Source organism: Phaethon lepturus, unplaced genomic scaffold (genome assembly GCF_000687285.1).
Source record: "Phaethon lepturus isolate BGI_N335 unplaced genomic scaffold, ASM68728v1 scaffold21847, whole genome shotgun sequence".
In the NCBI taxonomy this organism is placed as follows: Eukaryota; Metazoa; Chordata; class Aves; order Phaethontiformes; family Phaethontidae; genus Phaethon; species Phaethon lepturus.
The window spans coordinates 8,016-29,053 of record NW_010551438.1 but is presented as its reverse complement, the minus strand read 5'-3'; the positions used below and the strand labels follow the sequence as shown (position 1 = coordinate 29,053).

Sequence of the window (21,038 nt, the reverse complement as noted above, 5' to 3'; positions counted from 1 at the left end):
TTGTGGAAGACCGTCGACAAGGCACAAAGCCTGTTGTGGATGTGCGAAGAGATGAATGACGACTGCCGTAGCAATAGGATGAATGGCTAGCTACTGAGGCACGGGCAGGGGAATGTCTGACAAGGCTTGACTGCACAGAGTGAGAGCTGTGACTCGTGCCTAAAAGTAAAAGATACAAAATCAGGAGAGTTTGATAAAGCCTCCCACACACATTAGATTGCTCACACACAAATGTTTTAGCTCTCGGATACAAAACTGATGGATCTAATCAACAACTTGAAGCAGCTATATTGCAGATCTCTTATAGAGAGATCTCTTGCATTTCATATAGCAGCGCATTTGAATACATTCCATTCATCTTATCTTGGAACTTCATATTCTGTTCAATTCACAATCCCTCCAAGACAAGTAGCTTGAAAAACGCTTCAGCCTTGGTCTTTCCACATTAACAATTTTTTTCTTAATATTAACACTTAAGGCATTAAGGCAGGTAAAGATGTCCATGTTTCAAAATACTAAATATTCTTTCTTAATATGATTAACTAGATGTTCAAAGATTGAGTCAGAAAATTCGTTAGAGCAAAAGCTGTTTTTAAACAAATTCAGAAAAATTTAATGCAGTTAAACAGTAAAGCTGAGAAAAACCTTTCCAAACACTGCCTTTACTCAGCAGGAGTATAAAAGTGTATGTAGTTAAATACTTTTTTTTTTTTTTAAACACAACTTAAGTAGGTTTATCAGCTGTGGAGAGGTATCTCCAAGTATTTAGTATAGTAAAAGCAGTGACATCAATGCTTGTGAACTGAAAAACAGGAATTGCAGTTTATCACTTTCCTAACTACAAAGCACTATGGACTCTTGGATAGGATTCAGCTAAAATACTATGGAAATAGAGAATCCATTCCACTGTATAAATAAGAACTATAAAAGACATTAACAAAAAATTCCAAGTTTAGTATTTGCAGACAATGTGACAGAAAAGATTCAATCTGTAGAAGTGTATTATAAACAGTTACTTCATCTATTTTGTAGCACAACTAATACCGCTATTGCTCAAATCTGTTTGGGAACCTTGCATTACATAAAACAGCACTGTAGTTTAGATGAATCCAGCAGGTGTTAACACCACATAATCAAGTCACTTTTGCTTGCTTTTTCTTTTAACTTAAGCCTGATCCAGAGAGCTGAAAGGGCAGTTCTGGGTATAGAATTGTACTTGGATAAAAGCATTGCTTTGTTTTATTTTAACTTTACCCAGAGTGGAGGGATGACTTGGTGGATGAGCTGCAGGAAGAGTTGTGGGATGAGCTGCAACAGGAGGGTGCTGTACTGCCCCAGGTCCCTGCCCTGTAGTTGCATTCCCTCCTCCTTGCGACATGCTGCTCTGCGACTCATTGATAGTTGCATTGTTACTTGTGCAAGAAGCTCCACCTCCAGCGTCTGAATCTTCAATATTTCCACCACTATTGCAGCCAGCTCCACAACCTTTCCTTAGTCTGAAAACATAATGCAATTGACACATTAAGTCAGGCCTCAATCAGGATTCTAAGAAATGCCTTATGATGACAAGCAAAAGGCTTTACTCAGCACAATCCACAGCATTCCCTAAAATCAGATAAAACTTGACTCTATTTTTCTCAGAATATGCTTTACAAGTATAAATACTGCTTTCTAAGAGACTGCAATTTTCTTTATGACAGCTATTCAAGTAAGACTTATTTATGATAAGCCAAATGTTAATATAAAATAGTTTTTAAAAATCAAGCCACCTCTGAAATACAATAAAGCAATAAAATTCTAAATATAAAATGCTGGTAGAACATCCTCGTTATTTTGTAACAGTTTAGTAAAATTTATGCTCCTTAACACACCAGTTGTGTGTATCCTTATACTGCAAAATCTTGGTCTATTCAGACAAGCAGGAGAAGAACGTATGTTGTTTTTTCGGGGCGTTTTTTCTTTTTTATGTATTTGGTTTCTTGTTACCTGTAGTAATGTACTCACAGTTGTTAGAGGCACTTACTGCAATTATTTGAATCACAAATTCTCGTGTGAATTTTGAACGTTCAGAGAGTAGACCAGCCAACGTTTTCCAATGTACATACAGGCTTTTCACCACATTGTTTGCATTAACAAACTTCAGACGGACACAAAAACCACAGCGCACTCCTCCTCCCTTCAGTTCCTACTTTTATTATTCTTTTCCTTCTGTCGCACTCAAATACACTGAGCACTCCTTTCCAATTTTATTTGCCCCTGGGATCCAGAATCCCAAAGCATTCGCAGCTTGGATCCAAACACTGTTCTGTATCATACTTTCACCTGTTATTCTATCCACATGTCGGACAAGCAGATGGCGACAGAAGACAAACACCACAGACTGTCTAAGTGTGGCATATTCTGGGGTGAAGCAGCATGTTCCATTTTGATGTGCTGTAGATGCCTAAGTGTAAATGTGACCATCAGAACATCTACAGGACTGTTCCAACTATGGCACCAGCTCCTGGAACTGGTAAGAACTGGGACACACATTTCTGAATGCCACACACAGCTGCCACTGTTGCTTTCGGAGCCACAGTCATAAGGGGCCAGAAGTGCAGTAAAAGTTCTCACGGCCTATAAAACACAGCACAGCAAGAGTTTGTATTGGGTTACCGAGGGGTCATGTGGAAGGAGGATTACATTATCAGTCCAGTTACTTATTCTGGCTCTGACACAGAGTGTATTTATAAGCTCTCGAGAAATTCTGAACAACAGCTAAAGCTTGAGTTACTACGTATGAGCATACCTTAACATTACTAGAGGCACTCGCATGCTAAATGTTTGTCAGACAGGAACACTACCAAATAGTCCTGATTCTGTAAGGATGGTATTATAGACTGCAAAAGTGACAGTTATGAAAACAATAATAGAAAAGTTGCATTCTCATTATCAGACCTGACATCAGAACTGAAGTTGTAGTTCTTGCATCTAGACTTTCTGTCCTGTTTTTTGAGCTGTCATTTACATAGTTTGTGGCTTATTACTTATATGCCTTGAAGATTAATCCTGTACCAAAGCAGTTGCCATATGGTACAGCTGTGCCTGAAATAAAAGTCTCGGCTTATTTATTGTGACTGAGTATTATGTCACATTGGGCATGTATGAGACTAATTAACAGAATATGAGAGCATGAACACATACTAACGAGAACTCAATTCCTCAGCTCACCTGTGCCATGTAGACACTATGAAGTTTCTGATGTTTCCTAAGCTGATAGCTCCCCCGAGTATCTCCTTAAGCTGTTCATGACTATCTGAATAGGAAGTAGTCAAAGGTGAGACGTAGATTGGGTATCCAATTGGCTGGTCACAAGAGGAGTTGATCATGTTCCTCAGAGCTTGTTTTGCATTTTGGATACTTCCCCTTTCTGGATTACGATTACGCAGGAAGACAAGCTCCTGTTGTTGTCCTGCCCACAGACCACGCACACACTCCTTATTCACCTGCAAAAGATGACGGACAGAAGCCAAGTAGAAAGGCTGTGTCAGAAAGTGAAACAGAGTCTGTGAAGACTGCTTTGCTATACCTAGGCCTTCACAAATATATGTAACACTGCACTGCAGAACTGTAAGCATTCATATTCACTACTTTAAAAGGATGAACTTATGGACATAGGCTCCAACAGCAAGAATAAAGCAAATTTAAGAACGGGATGAGAAATAAGATATTTTAAGTCACCAACTGATTTTCTGATTAAATAATTCCACTATATGAGAAGAAGCAGCCCTAGCAATGACAGAGCAGTAACAAAAAAGTAATGATTTGAGTTGAAGTAGCAGTTTGGTATAGTTATTAAAATATACTACAACATACTGTCACATCGTGGAATGTGCACAAAGCTTACTTTAATGACCCTGAAACTGAGATAACGCTTATTCAGCATAATGATTTTATATTCATTGGTGCCATCATCCATCACGTGACGCAGAGCAAGGAGGGAGGGAGAATTGGAAAGAACTGCACTCCGCCAAGCAGGGTCCCCTTCATGTGCTATAACTAGGTTTTCTTCATGGGTTGTTATGGCTTCATAAAGTACAGAAGGATCATCATATTCATCTGGAGAAGTGAAGTGATCCTGTTTCCAAGAACACATGTTCAGTAAGATATGATTAACATTTCAGATATAACTACAGATAAAAATAAAACATTTCACGCCTCAAACGCGAGTAGCTCACTGCATTGCACAAAGTTAAACATCAGAAGTATTACATACCTACTAAAGAACATTGTTAAAGATGACCTCTTTTGCTACAGATTAGTTCTGTTTGCTTGTGTTTGCTTCCTGTTCTGATTTTAAAACAAAATGATTAGAAGGACCTGCCTGTTATTGATTCAAGTAAATTTCTAGTTGAATTTTACACTAGGTTTGTATCTATATTGCCTGAAGAAGCATTTCAGTTTTAGCTTCTTTGCTTATACACAAGTCTGCAACTGTAAAAGACACTTAAATAAAGCATTGATTATTCACTGAGACTGTATTAGATGATAATAGCAATAAGCAGAAAAACAGTAGGGTTTATCTGTATTTTCTATTAAAAAGTTCATATTAATACTTGATGATAGACTATTTCAACATCAGATACTATCATACAACTTACATTACTGCCAGTCAAATAAAACCACAAAATTCACAAGTACAATTCAGTATCAGGTCACATTACTTTCTGGTTAAAAAGGGTAGTGGTTAATAGCTAAATCCCCAAGACTGGCTGAAGCCTCAATATGCTATTGCACTTCAAGTGAATAAAATCGCCCTTTATAGATTAACACAATAATGTTCAGGAAAAAAATTCTCCTACTGTTAGAGATATTTGTACTTTTCTCACTTCTCATTCTCTGACTTAATTCAAGCCCATTCTGCACAGTAACCCAAATATACTGAGAACACTTCAGAATTGCTGAAACGGTACTTCTACTGGTTTCAACAATGATCTTGTAATTATTCTACTTTGCTACATGTACTCCTAACACTTACATGCATTCTGCTAAATTCAGGGAGTTTGTGTTACATGACGGAGTTGATTCAATCACTGGGAGCTTTGAGGGACTTCTAGACTCCACAATGAAAACAAAAAATTAAACTTTATTATTTTAAAAGTGCAACTAAGATTTGTCTACTTACTATGATTTTCAAGTAACCTGTTCTTCTACAGTACCAATACTTTTCCTCCTCACAGAGTGCTTATCACTCAGTATGTGCTTTCTGTACTTGCTGAGCTTAGTTAACAGACGTGCTAGAGATCATTCATGACACAATAGACGTGTCAAGATCGTTCATCTTCACCCTCACTTCACCATAAAGATCAACCCCAATTTCAGCTTACTGAAAAGCAACCTTCTCATTCTCACCAGAAAGTTTACTGAGGGCATCAGTGAGGAACACTAAGGTGTCTGTTATTACACTTCAAAGAAAAAAGAACAAAGAGAAACAACTCCCATTGGACAGCTGGAGAGGGCTGTGCAGACTTGACTGGCATGGTAACTTTTTAAGCCAATTACATATATGTGGGGAGGGGAAGAGGTAGAGAAAATATCAGAGAGGATGTTCATAAGGGAATTATCTCTAGATGGATATGAAACAGGGCTTAACATGTTCTCTGATCTACATTTGATGTAATTTTCAAACTCTGAGCACAAACTGCATTCCCTTTTCTTCTACATCACCTTCCAGATGAGCTATAATAAAACAAAGGGCAAGACATGATACTCCCTCATTTCCAGTTGTCCATCTCTTTCACATGCCCTTTTATTCTCTTCCTCTTTTTTCTCTCTCCCAGCCACTTATTTTTGAAAGAACAAACGCATAGAAATAAAAAGAATTGGACACCTCTTCCTGTGTTCTCTCTCACCTGATGTAGCTTAAGTGACATCCGTATTCCAGGAACCACTACTTTCCTCAGCAATTCCATGTCAGCAAAGATCCATTCATCTCTAATTGAAGATATACGGAAGTCACCTTTAAATAGGGCATGTAGGCCGTACAAGAAGGATTCCAGATTACTGTTGAGGGGGGGGAAAAAAATATTAAGGAAACAGCCCAAATATTAACAGAAATACAAACATGTCCAATTATCATCACTGACAAGAGCAGAAAACACTGAGCTGTATGGAAAGGCACACAATTCTTCTCTATAAAAACAACTTACAGGGTAAGACAGGGAGAAGAGAACATATGAGTAAGGATGTGTGTGTAAGCAAAGCTTGGTCACTAAATATTTATGTGCGCTGACCAGGTAACAAATAAACCATACATGCAACAGACTATTTACACAAACTAAAGCAAACAGGAACTCTGTGAGGAATGCCTGACTTTTCTGAAGATTTTTAAAGAGAAAATTTTTCAGGGAATATAACACCACTATGGACCAGTTAAGGAAGATATGTAACTTCATTTGTGTATACTTTAGTACAGAATAAAAATCTTGACAATTTCCTCATGCTTAAAAGGCATAATTTCCTTTTAATAAGCTAATGTTAAGAGTGAAAAATCAAATATGCTCTGACCACTTTTGTGACTGCATATCTGCAAGACCTTCAGGGGAAAACTGGCTGGTACTTAGAAGAGTTAGTCAACAGTTTCTGTGAAAGTGAAGTATAACATATTTTACAGTTGGCACCCAGCTGACCAAGAGCTTCCACATCTGATTATGCCTCTTTTTAGTTCCTTTTTAAGCCACTACCTTGTGATTTCCTGAAACATGCAACTATATTTTACATTGGCTTTCTAAAGTAAATTGAGGCTGTCAGTCTGCAAGAAAGATTGCCATGTGATGACAGAGTTGAGCTGAAGGAGATTTGTACAAAACACAACAGCTTGCCACAGAGCCAGCTAAACTGTGAAACTTATCACAACAGTCTGATCTGGCTTTCATCAAGACATGTGTGTTCTAAGAAGCTGTCCTCCTCTTCCTCCTATTTCCATATAGGGCACATACTTGGAGCAGAAAATGGAGCTTACTTTTAAAAGTCAACCAGTTCTCGTTTTTTTTCATCAGTTATCACTGGTGCTTACCCACACCAGAATTCCCACCTTGCATTTGATAAAGTGCTCAAATTCAAGTTCTCCCGCATTTGCTGTTCTTTGGTTATGTTTCGCTGGCTGTTACAACAAAGACAGGTTACACAGCTTATCTGTCCAGTTTAAGGAAAGATGACTTAAGTGTCTGTTCCTTTTATGAAGGGGGAGTCACCTAATACCTAACCTAGGAATCCTGAGGGATTTTGAGGAAGGGAAGCTTACAAGAACAGTATTTTATTACCTAGACATGTGATGTGAAGCTGTTCCCAATGCTCTCCGCCCTAGAACACACAGTCCATAACACAACGTCACCAGGGGCGAGTCCTTACTTGAATCCAGTGGCTTGTAGTAGCAAAAGAAAAAAGGAATAGTCATGTGAATGGGGCAAAGAAACTGTCACAGAAAAATGTTCTGCCAGAAGGAGTAAAAAGACCCAAACACGTACAAAGGCACACAAGCTCAAGTGCGTGTATATACCTTCCACATCAGTTATTCTTGCTCAAACTTTCAATAGGAATTCTTTTTTTAAAAAGTTTTGCAAGTATGTAGAGTACTTGTAAAGGCAGACACATACACACTATACTTGAAATAAGACAAGTTGTAAGCTGAACAGATGCATGCAACAGTCCTCATGGATACTGTGTATCTTGTGTGCAAACTGTTCATTCGCAAGATTACAGGGTTAAGACGAAAATATTTTTAGTCAGTAAAGTGGATTCTCACTTACTGGTTACAAGTATGTAATGCTGAGTTAACTGAAAACTTCCCTGGACTACAGCTTTATTCAGGGGAAACTTGCCCTCGGCTCAAGGCCAGTAGTAGCTGTATAGGATATACAATGCCCTAGATAATAGTATCATTCATTTAAGTGATTAAACCCAATTATCAATACCTATGCAAAAATATTTCATAAGATTGAGACTTGGGAGGGAAACAATTTTTTTCAGCTGTTGTTTGTCATTGAACTGCAGACCTCTTTAAATCTTTACACCCGTTAATGGGCTTCTAATTAATCTTTTACCTCCAAAATAAAGCTGAACTCAGATCCTTCATTAAACACATAAACTTCAATTATATTTCTGTCCCTTTAATCTCAACCAATTTACGCTTATTCTCAAAGGCAATGCTACTTTCACTAGACCACATACAGGTTTTCTTGGTGAACAGTAAAAAGTCAAGGCATTCCTCTACAAACATACTGATGTTTCTATTTAAAAGATGGAAGGATTTGGAGAGAGAAAAAGGGTTGAATACAGGATGATCATTTTAACAAGCCAACAATTCCAGTGGTCCAAAGGAATGGTATAGTATGACCACTAAGAAAGAAGCAGTCAGTCTTACAAGCTGGCAACAGGTATTTGGTTTTGTGGGGTTTTTGTTTAAGTCAGGGTTAGTTTGTAAACACTGACATCTAAGTACAAAACATCAATTCTTTAAACATATCCTTTTGTGTGTAGATAAATGCCTGACTAAGATTCAACTGATTCATTTGAGCTGGTAAATGAAAATTCATTAATGAACAGGTTAAATCACACACTACTTACAGAATTTATTTAAATTCACATCTCAAGAGCAGAAGATCAAAACCAGCAAACTATAAATTATTATTTCAATTATAAATCTTTATTTTAAAAATCAATATTAAACCAGCCTGCAAGTCAAACCAACAGGGGGAAAAAAAGAGACCATCCTAGAATAGCAAATGGCTTTCCTCACACGTTCATACTTACCTTTTCTCTTCGAGAGCAGCAATATTCTATCCAGTTCAAATATATCAGACAGAAACTCTCTCTCGAGATCCCTGCTAGACGGTGGTCATAATCCTCATCAATATTGGGGTTAAATGTGGGGTCTACATCAACATAATTGCGGTCTGTGCACAACCGCAGTCCTTCCTGCATTGTCTCATTAGCTAACCATTCCTCTAGCTTAGGGGATGTTGTGACATAGTAGATGATTCCCTGAAACAGTAGTAGGAAATAGTATGAGTCAGTATTGCAATTAAAAAGTCAGCTATTTCAATTGTTCCAATTCAGTTGCATTACTTTCCTGGTAATGAACAAAGCTGATACACAGTAGCATTTATTTAGCTCACAAGATACAACAAATTTGCACAGAAAACACAACACAGGTTTCTCTACAGGCATATTTTTCAGACTGTCAAGCTTTCTGAAGCATGCACTGAAGGAATAAGGAAAGAAAAAAAAGGATGGGACAGGACTCTCACTGTAATTTTGCAGAAAAACAAATACATAGGAATATTTCTCTAGGTAGCATGGAGGCTTAGATGTTTAATTTCTAAAAAATTCAAATGCTAAATAAAAGACAAGACAGTTTAACACCCATGTGGGTGAGTGGGTGGGGAACCAACACATCAACTTGTATGTGTTTAAGTATCTTAGAAATATTTCAAGCTGAAGGTTTTCAGCTCTCTGAAAGAGGGTAGCTTATGAAAGATCTTGATTATCTGAAGAGATCTGAGGCCTAGAGTCCTCTTACAACTGCATGACTTTTTAAAAATGAACAAAAAATAGAAAAAAAACCACAAAGACAGGTTTGGACAGCGTTTAAACACCAAAGCAGCTTGGCTTTCTCCAAGAGAAACACACTATTTAACTTTTCATTTACAGCACAGCTATTACATTTGGGTAACAGCTTTCGAGTTTCTACTCCAGGTTCAGCTAGACAGTGTCCTCTCTCTGTTCTGGACTACAGGGTCATTATCCTGCTCATGCACCAGAGCATTGAGTAATCATCAGCACAGCAAACTGTGTCCTTCTTTGATGAAGGTGTTCGTACATCTATAATTTGTATCACATTCTATGATCCTCATATGAAAGATATTAGACATTCAAAACATTAAGCAGTTCCCAGATGTAATCCAGTCTACCTCCCCGCCACAAGGGTTCTACTGATCTGAATCATACCTTCACATAGTAAGTGGTGAGAATTTTCCGGAGATCAAAGACTTGAAGCATGGAAGCCGCACTATTGTCAGTGATGCTATAACCCTCCAGAACATACTTTGTCACAAGCACTTCCCAAGCCAGCCAACGTTGCCCAAAGGCGGCATTAAAGGAAAGCATGTGAGGAAGGTGGCCTGGTTCACAGCAACAAAAACCTTCATCTTCCTCTACACCTTCAGTGATGGCCTCTACTTCTCGTTGCTGACAGTAAGTTCCTTAAGAGAAAATAGAGAAAAGAAGAAAGAGTTGAACACTTTATGATTGCTTTAACGTTCATTTGTGTTTAGAATCCAACCAATCTCCAATTACATTTCTGTAACACCAAGTGAACTATCTGCCAATGAACACAAAAGATTTGGATAGCTTAATTTAGCAGTCTAAGATCACATTTTGGTTCAGTATCTCTAAGAATCAATTATGGTAGCCATGTTGCACTAAAATGGAAAAAGAAAGACTTAGCATCAACTCTGCTAGAGCAAGCTAGTTTTCCTCACAAGTGACAGGGGCATAAAGAGGCCTGCAGCCCCTTTTCAAAGTTATTAGTTTACAGGATGGAACTGAAAATAATTAGAAGTTTTCCAAGCTAAAGTCCACTTTTTAGTACAGGCAGTTAAGGAAGTGTAACACACTCACCTCTGAATTCAAGCCCCCTCAGCTGGAAGGTGACCAAGCCATTTCCTATCTCTATAAGGTGTACTAGTGCATTGAGGTAGTCAGAGGCTAGGATGAAGCAGTCTCCAGTACTATAGTTTCCCCACCGACCCAACAACAAGTCACCACAGAGGCTGTGCTGAAGGGAACGGGTTAAATGTTCATAGAAAATTGAATTCAGGTTGTTATCATCTGAACCTGCAGGAAGATTGGATTTGGGTTATTTGAATCTGCAGAAAAACATCAAGCTTGAATGTCAATTATAACTTCACACTGAATCCTACACTTTTAACAGCAACATTGTTTCAAGGTTGTTCTCCATACCATATACCTCCCTTTTTTAAAGTACAACTACTCTAATGAATGCTAAGTGACATTTAGTATTTTTTTCCCTTAATCAGTCCTCTGTTTTCCAAATTATTCCTTCAGTTCCAGTCATGCATCTCCCATCAATCTATCCCACATAATAAAGTGCAAAAGCAAATGAGCATACAAATATCTCAGTAATGACTGTTGTACTGGTCCCATCACCATGACATTGAGACACCCTCAAATAACATTTGGCTTTTATTAATTACTCAATAATAAAAAGCAAAACAGCTTAATGCATACTACAAATATAAATAAAGAAGTAAAGCAGACACATAAAGGTAAGGGGGAAACACAAAAAACTTACAGAAGAGTCTAAAGAATAAAGCAAGAGAGAGATGACAGGAAAAAATAACAGCAGACAGAACAACAGAAGGGTTGGGTGGGGTTGGAGAAGATCAGAGGGCAAAGTGATCATGAATCCTACAAAAATCCTGTAAAAACCGTTTACATTTGAAAATCACCACTATCAACTCTCCCCCCCAATCAACCAACCAACCAAAAACCAAAACCACCAAGGAAAAGCCCAACCACCCCCCTCCCAAACACTACCACACCTACCTCCCCCCCAACCCACAAACCAAAACCAAAACAAAAATTAAAAAAAACACAAAAACAAAACCCACAAAAAAAAAAAACCCAAATCAGACTAGAAAAGATACCTGGATTTCGATCAAGCTGTGAAGCCAGTCTTGTATTTGAATGATCCACTCGCTTTGTGCTGAAAATAATAAAATAAAGCATACTTAACGCAAAATGCATTACTGTAAGGAAATCTAAGGGAAGAAACTACTAATAGAATAAAAATTGTTAAAAAATATTCCCACTGAAATAGTTTCAAAAAGTTATTTTAACATAATTTTAAATGCAAATTTGCTGCTCTGCACATAAAAGTATTTTCCACCTATAATAGCATTATAAACGAATACCTAATAAATTTTGTCCACACTAGGTAGCCCTAGAATAATCTTTAGCTTTAAATATAAGTGTATATATTTTCTTAGATAGATATCATAAAGCTTTAGATGAGACAAACTTAAAAACAATTAAGTCGGCACAGCTAACATTCCAGTAGGTTTTATTGAAAGGGCAATTTTCAGAAAGTTATTTCATTGGCTGAAGTTACAACCTAAACTCTTTAGCACAAGATTTGGAAGATCATATTTAAACTGTTCTACTGCCAGAAGGGAAAAAAGGCAATAAAAGAATGAAATGAAAAATTAATTCTCCATAAATGTCAGAACTATCGGCTCATCCTGCCCTATGCTGTTTAACATTTCACTGGTCTGATACTCCAGCAACAATAATGGACTTCAGAGAACTAAAATGAGGGAGGTATAATCTGACATGAACAGTTTTTTACTACTGATCCCACCTTCATCAAAAAGATTTACTTTAAAGATTTTAATATTGAGGTTAGCCAGTTTTAGCTGTGAAATGAGCAATAATGAATACAGGCCAAATACAGTTATGAACTGCCCCCCAAAACCTTTTTGTACATAAATTCACTTTCTGATTAAAATGGCACTTCACAATACTATAACTTTGATCTTTAAAAAAAATACCAGGAGCATAGCTCTAAGTAGAAATTACTAAATTTGAAGTTCTGGTCTCAGAACTAAAGAGGCTAAAACACATGTTACTAGTATTTAAAAAAAAAAAAAAGAGCTGCTACAGTATTTCAGAAACAAGTTCATTGAAAACTCTCAGTGCTATAAACTATTTTTCGCTGAGGAAAAAAAAGTAGCAGCACTTGGAAGAAAAAAAAACCACAACCCCACACCAAAACCCCAAACCAACACATTTAACCAGAGTTACATTATGGAAAACAAAGGCCACAAACTTTAAAGGTCTTATTTCACCTACTTGTAGTCTCTTTCCCAGAATTTGACAGGCCTGGCGTATGAAGTGATGAATATTGCACTTCCCAGAAAAGGGTTCAGTGGAGTAGAGAAGAAAGCTGACACAGCTGCTTGGACAAACAACATTGCAGAATCTGTAGGATAACAGAATTAAGGAAAGCGAAGAAACAACTACTTTTTTTCAAGTTTCTGTGATAGTACCTGAAATAGAGAGCAACAGTAATTAAGAGCAAAACAAGATCTCTAAGAATTTTTATGCAGCAAAGTATCTTTACAGTATCTCCAGCAATAACAGGATTACTTTTTGTTTTTAAAAACAGAAATAGGTGAAACTTTGGCACTACACATGGTGCTCATTCTCCTTCTCAAAATTCTACAAAGAATCCTAACTCAACACTCCATTCAAACCAGTCTACAGAAGCTTAAAATGCAAAGCTCAAGAACTAAAACAATAGTTGATGACTCTTGAAAAAGGGAATGACTGTCACAAGAAAAGCAGTGTCATTTTCAGAATTAAGTAACTCCCACTCCATGTTTCTTTTATGTCAGAATTCTATTCCTACTGTATAATTCATAGCATCGTAGCAAGGGAGAAAGTGTGCACAATTTTTCCATACTCACTAGACAAACCTTCTCATTCTGTAGATTTAGCACATAATACATAAGCCATTATAATGCAACATTCAGAATTTGTAAGTACACAACTTCAGGAAAAAGTCTGCATTTTCAAAGGATACGTGGCACAGCAAAGGGCTGGGCAAAAGCATGGAAGGCAGATCCCCATGTGATCTGCCAGGGAGCAATGTAGGTATATACAAATCTCAATTTATAAAAGAGTTCCCAAAGCTACAGGAAGAAAAAAAAAAAAAAAAAAAGAAGAAACATTTAGTGATTTGGCTGAGAATCAACATGCTTTGCAGTACACAAATATCCTGAGGAATGTACTGGTCACCCTAAAGTTCTTACTGATCTACCAGAAGCCTTGAAAATTACAAAAAGGATGTACTAATGAAGCAAGTAACATAGTATGCACTTCATTGTTCTACTAACAGAAGCTCCTGAGATGTTTAGAAAGTTATATAATGCTTTATCAAGCAAATATAAGTGCTTTGGGAAGGAAACGTCTTAGCTGTCTTATAGCATATTGATTACAGCACCAATAGGACTGATGATCTGGAAGATTACCTATCAGTTAGGACTGTTTTCTCTTTTGGATGACCTAAAACACCTAGAAATAGAGAGTTAAAATTACCTTGCTGAAGAGTATGGACATGAAGAAGAGATCTAGCAGCATGGTCTCAGTAAAACTTTTGTAATCAAAAGTAAAGAAGAGCACTGTGAAAATAACAGTGACATACTGGCACGTTGGGCTACTGAATGATGAACGCAGTAACTTCAAGCCAGCTATTGTGATCATTAAAGCACCCAACCTGTATAAGAAATTCACACAAAACAGTTACTTATCTGCTGTCCAAAATGTGTTTAAAGATCACCTAAATTGTTGCCGTCACGGAACCTCTTCAAACTCAAAGTTTAGATCTGGGTTTACTTTTGGAGTTTTTTGGGGGGTGGGTGTGGTTTGTTTTGGGTTTGTTTTTTTTTTTTTTCAAAGACTTCAGTGTTGTTTTTTTTTAAAGGTTACTATTCAAGTCTTTCTATCAGTATTCTCAAAGATTAGTGTTGTTTGTAAGAGTCTCGCTAAAAAAACTTTTTTTTTTTTTTTTTTCCAAAAATCAGAAGTGAAATACCCTTGTACTCTGAACAGAAACCGGGTCTTTAATTTAGGTTATAAATATTGAGATGCAAAAATGCTAGAAGTGCTCTAGATTAATCAGCAGAAGGATCTTAATGAACACTGGATTACCATTATTTCCTGCATGACTATACTGCTCTACCTTATATTGGGGGAACCATAACTTAATGATAAATTTAGAGTGATATTCTTTTTCAGAGATAGAAACTGACAGATCCAAGGGTTGTAAAAACAATGTTAAAGTAATGTAATGGCAATATTCATCCCAAAGGTCTTGTAGTGACAAGAGTAATAAATGCAAAACAAGAACTTGCAAGAACAAGGGATTATTAAACTTAAAAAAAACCCCACACCAAACAAAACAACAACAAAAAAAACCCCAACAATCAAACCTACACCCTTCCCCCGCCCCAAATCTACACTACCACACCCCCCCACCCATATTCCATTATGTTTCAAGGTTTATTTTCTCTACAACAATTCTGTTCCAAATCTGTAGAACTTCAACTCCAAAAAGCCACTTGGTCACTGTTCTTGGAAGCAAAAAATGCAGGGCCTGTTACTAACTCTCATTTGCTGAGACACACAGATACACTGCTCAACGGATTATCACTGAGGCTCAATTTAAGAGGCAGTGTGCAAGTACATCTGGATACAGATTACACTTAAGGGCTGGAATGGCTGGGGAATTCCCTGATCAGAGCAGAAAGCTGTAGAGGGACTGCAAGCTGGGACATCAACTCAGAGAACATTACACAAAGTCTTAAGTTTACACCTGACAAAATACTGGAACATATCGTCACTATCTTGAACTTGCAATCCGGTTAATCATACTACAGACTCTGAAGATCAACAGGGAAATTCTGATATCACACTACTAGATAATTCTGCAACCTGCAATTTTTACAGTATATGCTATGAATTGAATGATTTATCTTTGTGTGGGTTCCTAGCCCACAAGCCCACAACACCCTTCCAGGCAAGACGACTTGATTCTATAAGAGTTTTCAAATAAATAAAAACTTTATTCCTTGCCTTAGTTTTAAGGCGATAGCATTAACTGTCTTCCCATTGAGACCAGAACTCACTATTTAGTTTCCCACTATAGTAGACATACACAGATTACTTGATAGCCTTGTCTACTTACTCAGTATCCAGTTTCTTTGGACTAGCAATATTTTTAGCGCTGCTACTAAGCTCGTTGAGGACTATCAGTGGATAGATAACATTCTTCTCTACAAAAAGGAGCCAAATGTGAAGTTTCTCAAACCACATAACATGTGCAGCATCTATCAAGATATATTAAAAAAAGAAATCAGATCGCACTATCAAATCAAACAGAATAAAGATTCTCGATCCAAGTAATTTGTGGAGCCAAACACTAGCTGTATTCTTATACTGCACTTTCATAGTTTCATATAACCAAATTAAAGTGCCTTTAAGGTGCTGTCAGTAGCCCCAGTAGAGTTTTTGCACTGTTATGCTTCTATACAAAGTGTATTGTAATATAACACTCTGCAAGCTACTTGCTTACTGCACATGGCAGGAAACAAACTGGGTTGACACCTCTTCAATAATTTCAACATTCATACTGATGAAGCTGTTTGACATTGCACATTTTATCTCACGCAAAAGGATGTTTTCCAACCATACGGGAACCAAAAGATTTTTTGTTTACAACTCTACAATGTAGAGGAGCGTATATAACCTGACAACATAAATTTCTGAGAATTAAGAACTTCTTATATTTCTACAATAATTGCAAAATATGTAAAACAGGATTGCTACATTTCAAATTAATACAAATTAAGATAATGAGAAAATTTATTTTACAAGGCAGGAGAAAAATAGGCTGGATGGGCCTATGCCAAAAGTTAAACATTGCTGCATACATAAAGGGTTAAAGGTATACTTGAAAGAGGTTAGAAAAAGGGTCCACCCCTCTTCATTGCTATGAATGACTGCACACGCCTAGATGAGCCACAGCAAAAACTGAAATGCCTTTTCTACAACAGAAGCCGTAAGGACAACTAGTCATTGACACAGCATAAATTTGTTTTAAGTTACAGGGACCAAACTGGGAGATGCTACAAACTTGTATTTAACATTACTGAATACAGCTTTCGTCTTTCCTGAAGACACTACTACAAATGGAAATCCTGAAGTCAGGTATCAGCAAAAGGGCACCAACTGTAGCTTCTCTAGCTTTGTAGATTAAAAAATTAAGGCATATGATTGCACTTGTCACTTCTTCCTCTAAATAGAGTTTGGCACCATATTACAATTACTATTCAAATTTATCCAGCTTTAAACTCAATCACTGAAAAAAAGCACACAATTTAGACATCAGTGAAAAGGTAGGAAGTTCATGAATCAATGCTGATAATCCTCTGCTCCTGAAAGCACCAGAATGCTCACTTTCTCTTCACCGCTGTCTTACCTTGAAAAGTAACCAAAGAGGAAAAAAGCTTCAGTTTTTCTAGGCCATTTTTGACAGAAATTTCTTAAGTCCACTGTTAACAGTAAAAACATTCCAACAGTGGAGACGCCACGATCTACCGCTACATTTATCCATACTGGAAAACTTATCAGCAGTGTAACTAGCTTCATATTCTCTGCAGCCTCCAAGGAAAGATTTCATGGAAATGTAGACTTTAACATAAGGTACAAGTGCATGTCTATGCAGATCAACTAGCAAGACTGGTCCCTTTCCATTAGTAGGCCACTTGCACTACTTCCTGTTGTTAATCATGTGAAAAATACCATCACGAATCAAATCCATGCCAAGATGAAGTCTCCGACAGCATTCACCACACCTAATCCTCTAAAACATTTGAAAAATTACTATCTTGAAGAAATACCTAGTGAAACACATTCTACCTTTAAAAAAATTAAGGCAACCACTAGCACAAACTTCACAGCTTAAGAGTTTAAAGACTGTGCTTTAATGGAACTGCTCCGAGATAACATTACCACATGTAATATATTACCATCATCAGTTGAGAGAGACATAAAATGTCATGGAATCAAAGCATGAGGAACTGAGAAACTAAGAAACTAAGACATTTCTACATTAGATGTCATTAAATACTGCTGTGGTGAGAATAATAGAAGAGATTAAATGTATCAATAGGTAACACAAGTTGGTCAGCAACTACAGCAAGTTCAAAAAAGTGTCATGAACAATACTTACTTCGGACTTCAAACTGATAGTATTCCTTGGTTTTCAGCAGCGGGTGAGAAAAGCAATGCCAAGGAAGTTGCTTTCGGAGTTGAGGCAGAACATAATGGGTCACAAAGCCTACCGTACCCACCAATGCATAAAGAACATAACTTAAAATAGGCTAAAAAGAAGAATAGACGAAATTAAGGTTTGTATTTTATAAACAGAATCATACACTAATAATGTAATACCTTTCCCAGCATCTAGGCAGGTGCTCCTGTAATAGTAAATTGGGAATGTATTTCTTCATGAGAAGGTGTACTATCAACTTTAAGATCAAACATGAAATGCCTGTGAGAGAATAAACCATCTAACAGATTTTCACTAAGTTGTGAAGTATTTTAAAGTAAAATTAGCACACCAATCTTCCTTCATAGTCCATTGCTTCTGGCCCATCTGCATTTCATTTTACAAATGATAAAACTATTATCCTCTAAAGGCTGAACCAAATCTACATTTTCATCTATTGGATAAAAGGAGGTATAAGCATAAGAAAAACCAAATCATTTATCTTATATTCTCTTGAGAAGAAGGTAAGAAGCCTCCCACCAAGACCAAACTCTTTCACAGAAGTCACAAACTACTACTATATTAATGTGAAGACTGGATTTCACAGTAACATTTTCTATACATTAACGTTTTCTCTATATTTCTAGAAACATCATGGCAAAATTAGGATTGTATTACCTTGTTATAAGTTCTTGATTCAAAATTCTGTGAAGCCTAAGCCTATTGAACCATACAACTGGTGAAGAGCATATAGCCAAGTTTCTCAAACATGGGGGAAAGCAACATTCAGGAGGAGTGCTGAAGTCCACCCAGACAACAGGAGATACATCTTACTTCAAAAAAATCCCCAAAAACCTAGTACACCTGCTTAAGTAGGACACTTCACCTGAAAACCTGAAGCTACCTAAATGCTTTTTAAAATTAGTTTCTTACTTTAACTGTAGGCAGCAGCCAGAAAGTATATTTACTCTAAAATATATGCAAGAAACTTTCATTTGCCTGAAACAAGGCTGTTTGTAAGCTAACCAATGATTCCATTACACGAGTACAAAATATGAAATTCAGTAACTGCAACTCTTTAGGCAAATGCCTTTACTTAAACAAATTCAAGCACAGGATTTGGTCCCACATCATCAAGTCTATCATACATACACATTAGAAGTATCCAAAGCAGTAATATTAGCCAAACTGACAAGTAAAAAATTCAAAACTCAAAGGATCTTTGAAGTCCTCTAAATAACCATTCCAGTGAAGAAGTACTCCCCTATACTATAGTCTACAAATGGCCACGCCAGCATGCAATTGCTGAGTATTCATCAAGAATCAAACTTTTTTTTTTTTAAAGTTTCATTTTTTTTTCTTTCTCCAGAATGATCCTGATACTATTTAACTGAGATAGATAAAGCAAAAGAGGGCATTTTGTGTCAGAGACTAAAATAAAAATCTGGAATGTAAGAGGAAACTAGGAAAGAGCAGGGGGAGTTTTTGAGCACATAAAACCAGAATGTGAAGATCTTCAGCCATGTACCTGTCATACTATATATTTAAAGACCATTTAAAACTTGTCAAGAGACCTGGTGTACTACCAGAACAAACATTACATCACATTAGAGTATTTGTATATAGAAGACAAGTGGCAGACACTATGGAACACCTTACCTGTAAAACTGTAAATACTGTACTGACGTGAATTGCAAAATAGAGTACACCAATGACTATACACACAATCAGGTCAGACTGCAATCGTTCACTCTGGGGAGTCAAAACAAAATAATTTTAGAAAATACCAGCTTTGGTTGTCCTCTTCAGATTCTTAATCAGCAGTAACACTGAAACTGATTAAAGATTTTCAAATTATGCCAGTATTAATTACTTCCATTGGAGTTATCAGAAATTTCACAAGATAAAAGCACTAGTTCAAATGAGTTAAGCAAAAAGATGTATACCCGAAGTGGGGCAGAAGAAGTTAATATACCCATTATATCTTCTCTCTCTTTCTGGACTGTGAGGGCATATAAGGACCCCTCTACAGCACTGACAGAAGAGATGGAAGGGCCAGCCAAATTTCTCATTTATGATCTAAGAACTGCTTAGCCTGTGGGGCAATTAAGAGCTCTGGAAGACAGCTGCCTAGACAGAGCTAATGACTAGATGGAACAGCTAGGCTCTTGAACCCTTTTCCCTCTCCTTTGCAGAATTGTAAAGGATAGGCTTTGGAATGACCCTGAGGGATGAGTTTGAATTTTCTGTTACCCCTGAAAAATAAAGACAAGCTGTTGATAACAGGCAAAAACCAAACGAAACGAGTAATGCCAGACTCAGTCACAAGGGGGCAATACGTACTTAGGGCCACTACAACTCGGCGTCTCCCAAGTTTAGACCCATTCCCACTCTGTAAATGCAGTATTTACAGATTTTTAGCCCAGAAAATTATTAAAGGTTTAACTACTCTAAAATCAGCCTAATAATTACACACAGCAATCATTGCTGCAAGTTCTTAACTTCTTGTGATACAACTTATTTTTATAAAATCAGTAAGTCTTGATTTAAAAAACACCGAAAGAAAGAATATATAATCCTCAGCTTCCTGCCCCCTTGGTGACCAACACCACAGTTTAAGAGCTCAAAAGGAGCTTGCAGTTTGTATGGTCATTCTCCCCTGTTAAGCGTTAGCAGAATTGCAGCTTCTCTGCTCTAAATCTTTACTTGCAGTTTCCACCCATTGCACCTTGTCACATTTGTGCCTGCTGCAGGAGAAACCCATCTATACTGTTTACTCCCCTACAGCCAAGCCCTACACAAGGTTAAATGAATGTTCAACCTTCTTAAGCTTTGTGTGTTTAACTTGTACTAAAGTTTTTTACTTACTGCTCCACTGTGTGAAAAAGACTAACATTTAAATATTACTACTTTCTACTTTTCTAAATTCTACTACTTTAAATATTTAGAGTGAGTATTCACTAAAAATACGAAGTATGTAACTTGTTCCATTTACTTTAGCGCATCAGCTCTTAAACAAACAAAAAAACCCCATCAAAACCCAGAAGAAAGTCACAACATTTTCCACCATTTTTATTTTCTGCTGCTGGAACACCACACACAAAGCTCTTGCTCACAATTACTAGAAATACTGAGTTAATACAGT

The 21,038-nt window shown here is 37.0% G+C and overlaps 1 protein-coding gene across 1 annotated transcript in view; it reads right to left on the bottom strand.

Moving 5' to 3' along the window:
• Window positions 1-21,038, bottom strand: part of LOC104623752 (pecanex-like protein 1) — a gene marked incomplete at its 5' end in the record, with an annotated part of 35,272 nt that overhangs the window by 6,566 nt on the left and 7,668 nt on the right. The window contains 16 exon segments of the mRNA XM_010290925.1: window positions 2-159; window positions 1,255-1,496; window positions 3,211-3,485; window positions 3,887-4,117; window positions 5,892-6,042; window positions 7,302-7,402; window positions 8,791-9,021; window positions 9,988-10,241; window positions 10,660-10,875; window positions 11,709-11,767; window positions 12,913-13,042; window positions 13,646-13,754; window positions 14,161-14,338; window positions 15,809-15,950; window positions 17,855-18,005; window positions 19,553-19,645. Coding sequence (XP_010289227.1) covers window positions 2-159; window positions 1,255-1,496; window positions 3,211-3,485; window positions 3,887-4,117; window positions 5,892-6,042; window positions 7,302-7,402; window positions 8,791-9,021; window positions 9,988-10,241; window positions 10,660-10,875; window positions 11,709-11,767; window positions 12,913-13,042; window positions 13,646-13,754; window positions 14,161-14,338; window positions 15,809-15,950; window positions 17,855-18,005; window positions 19,553-19,645 — 2,721 coding nt within the window.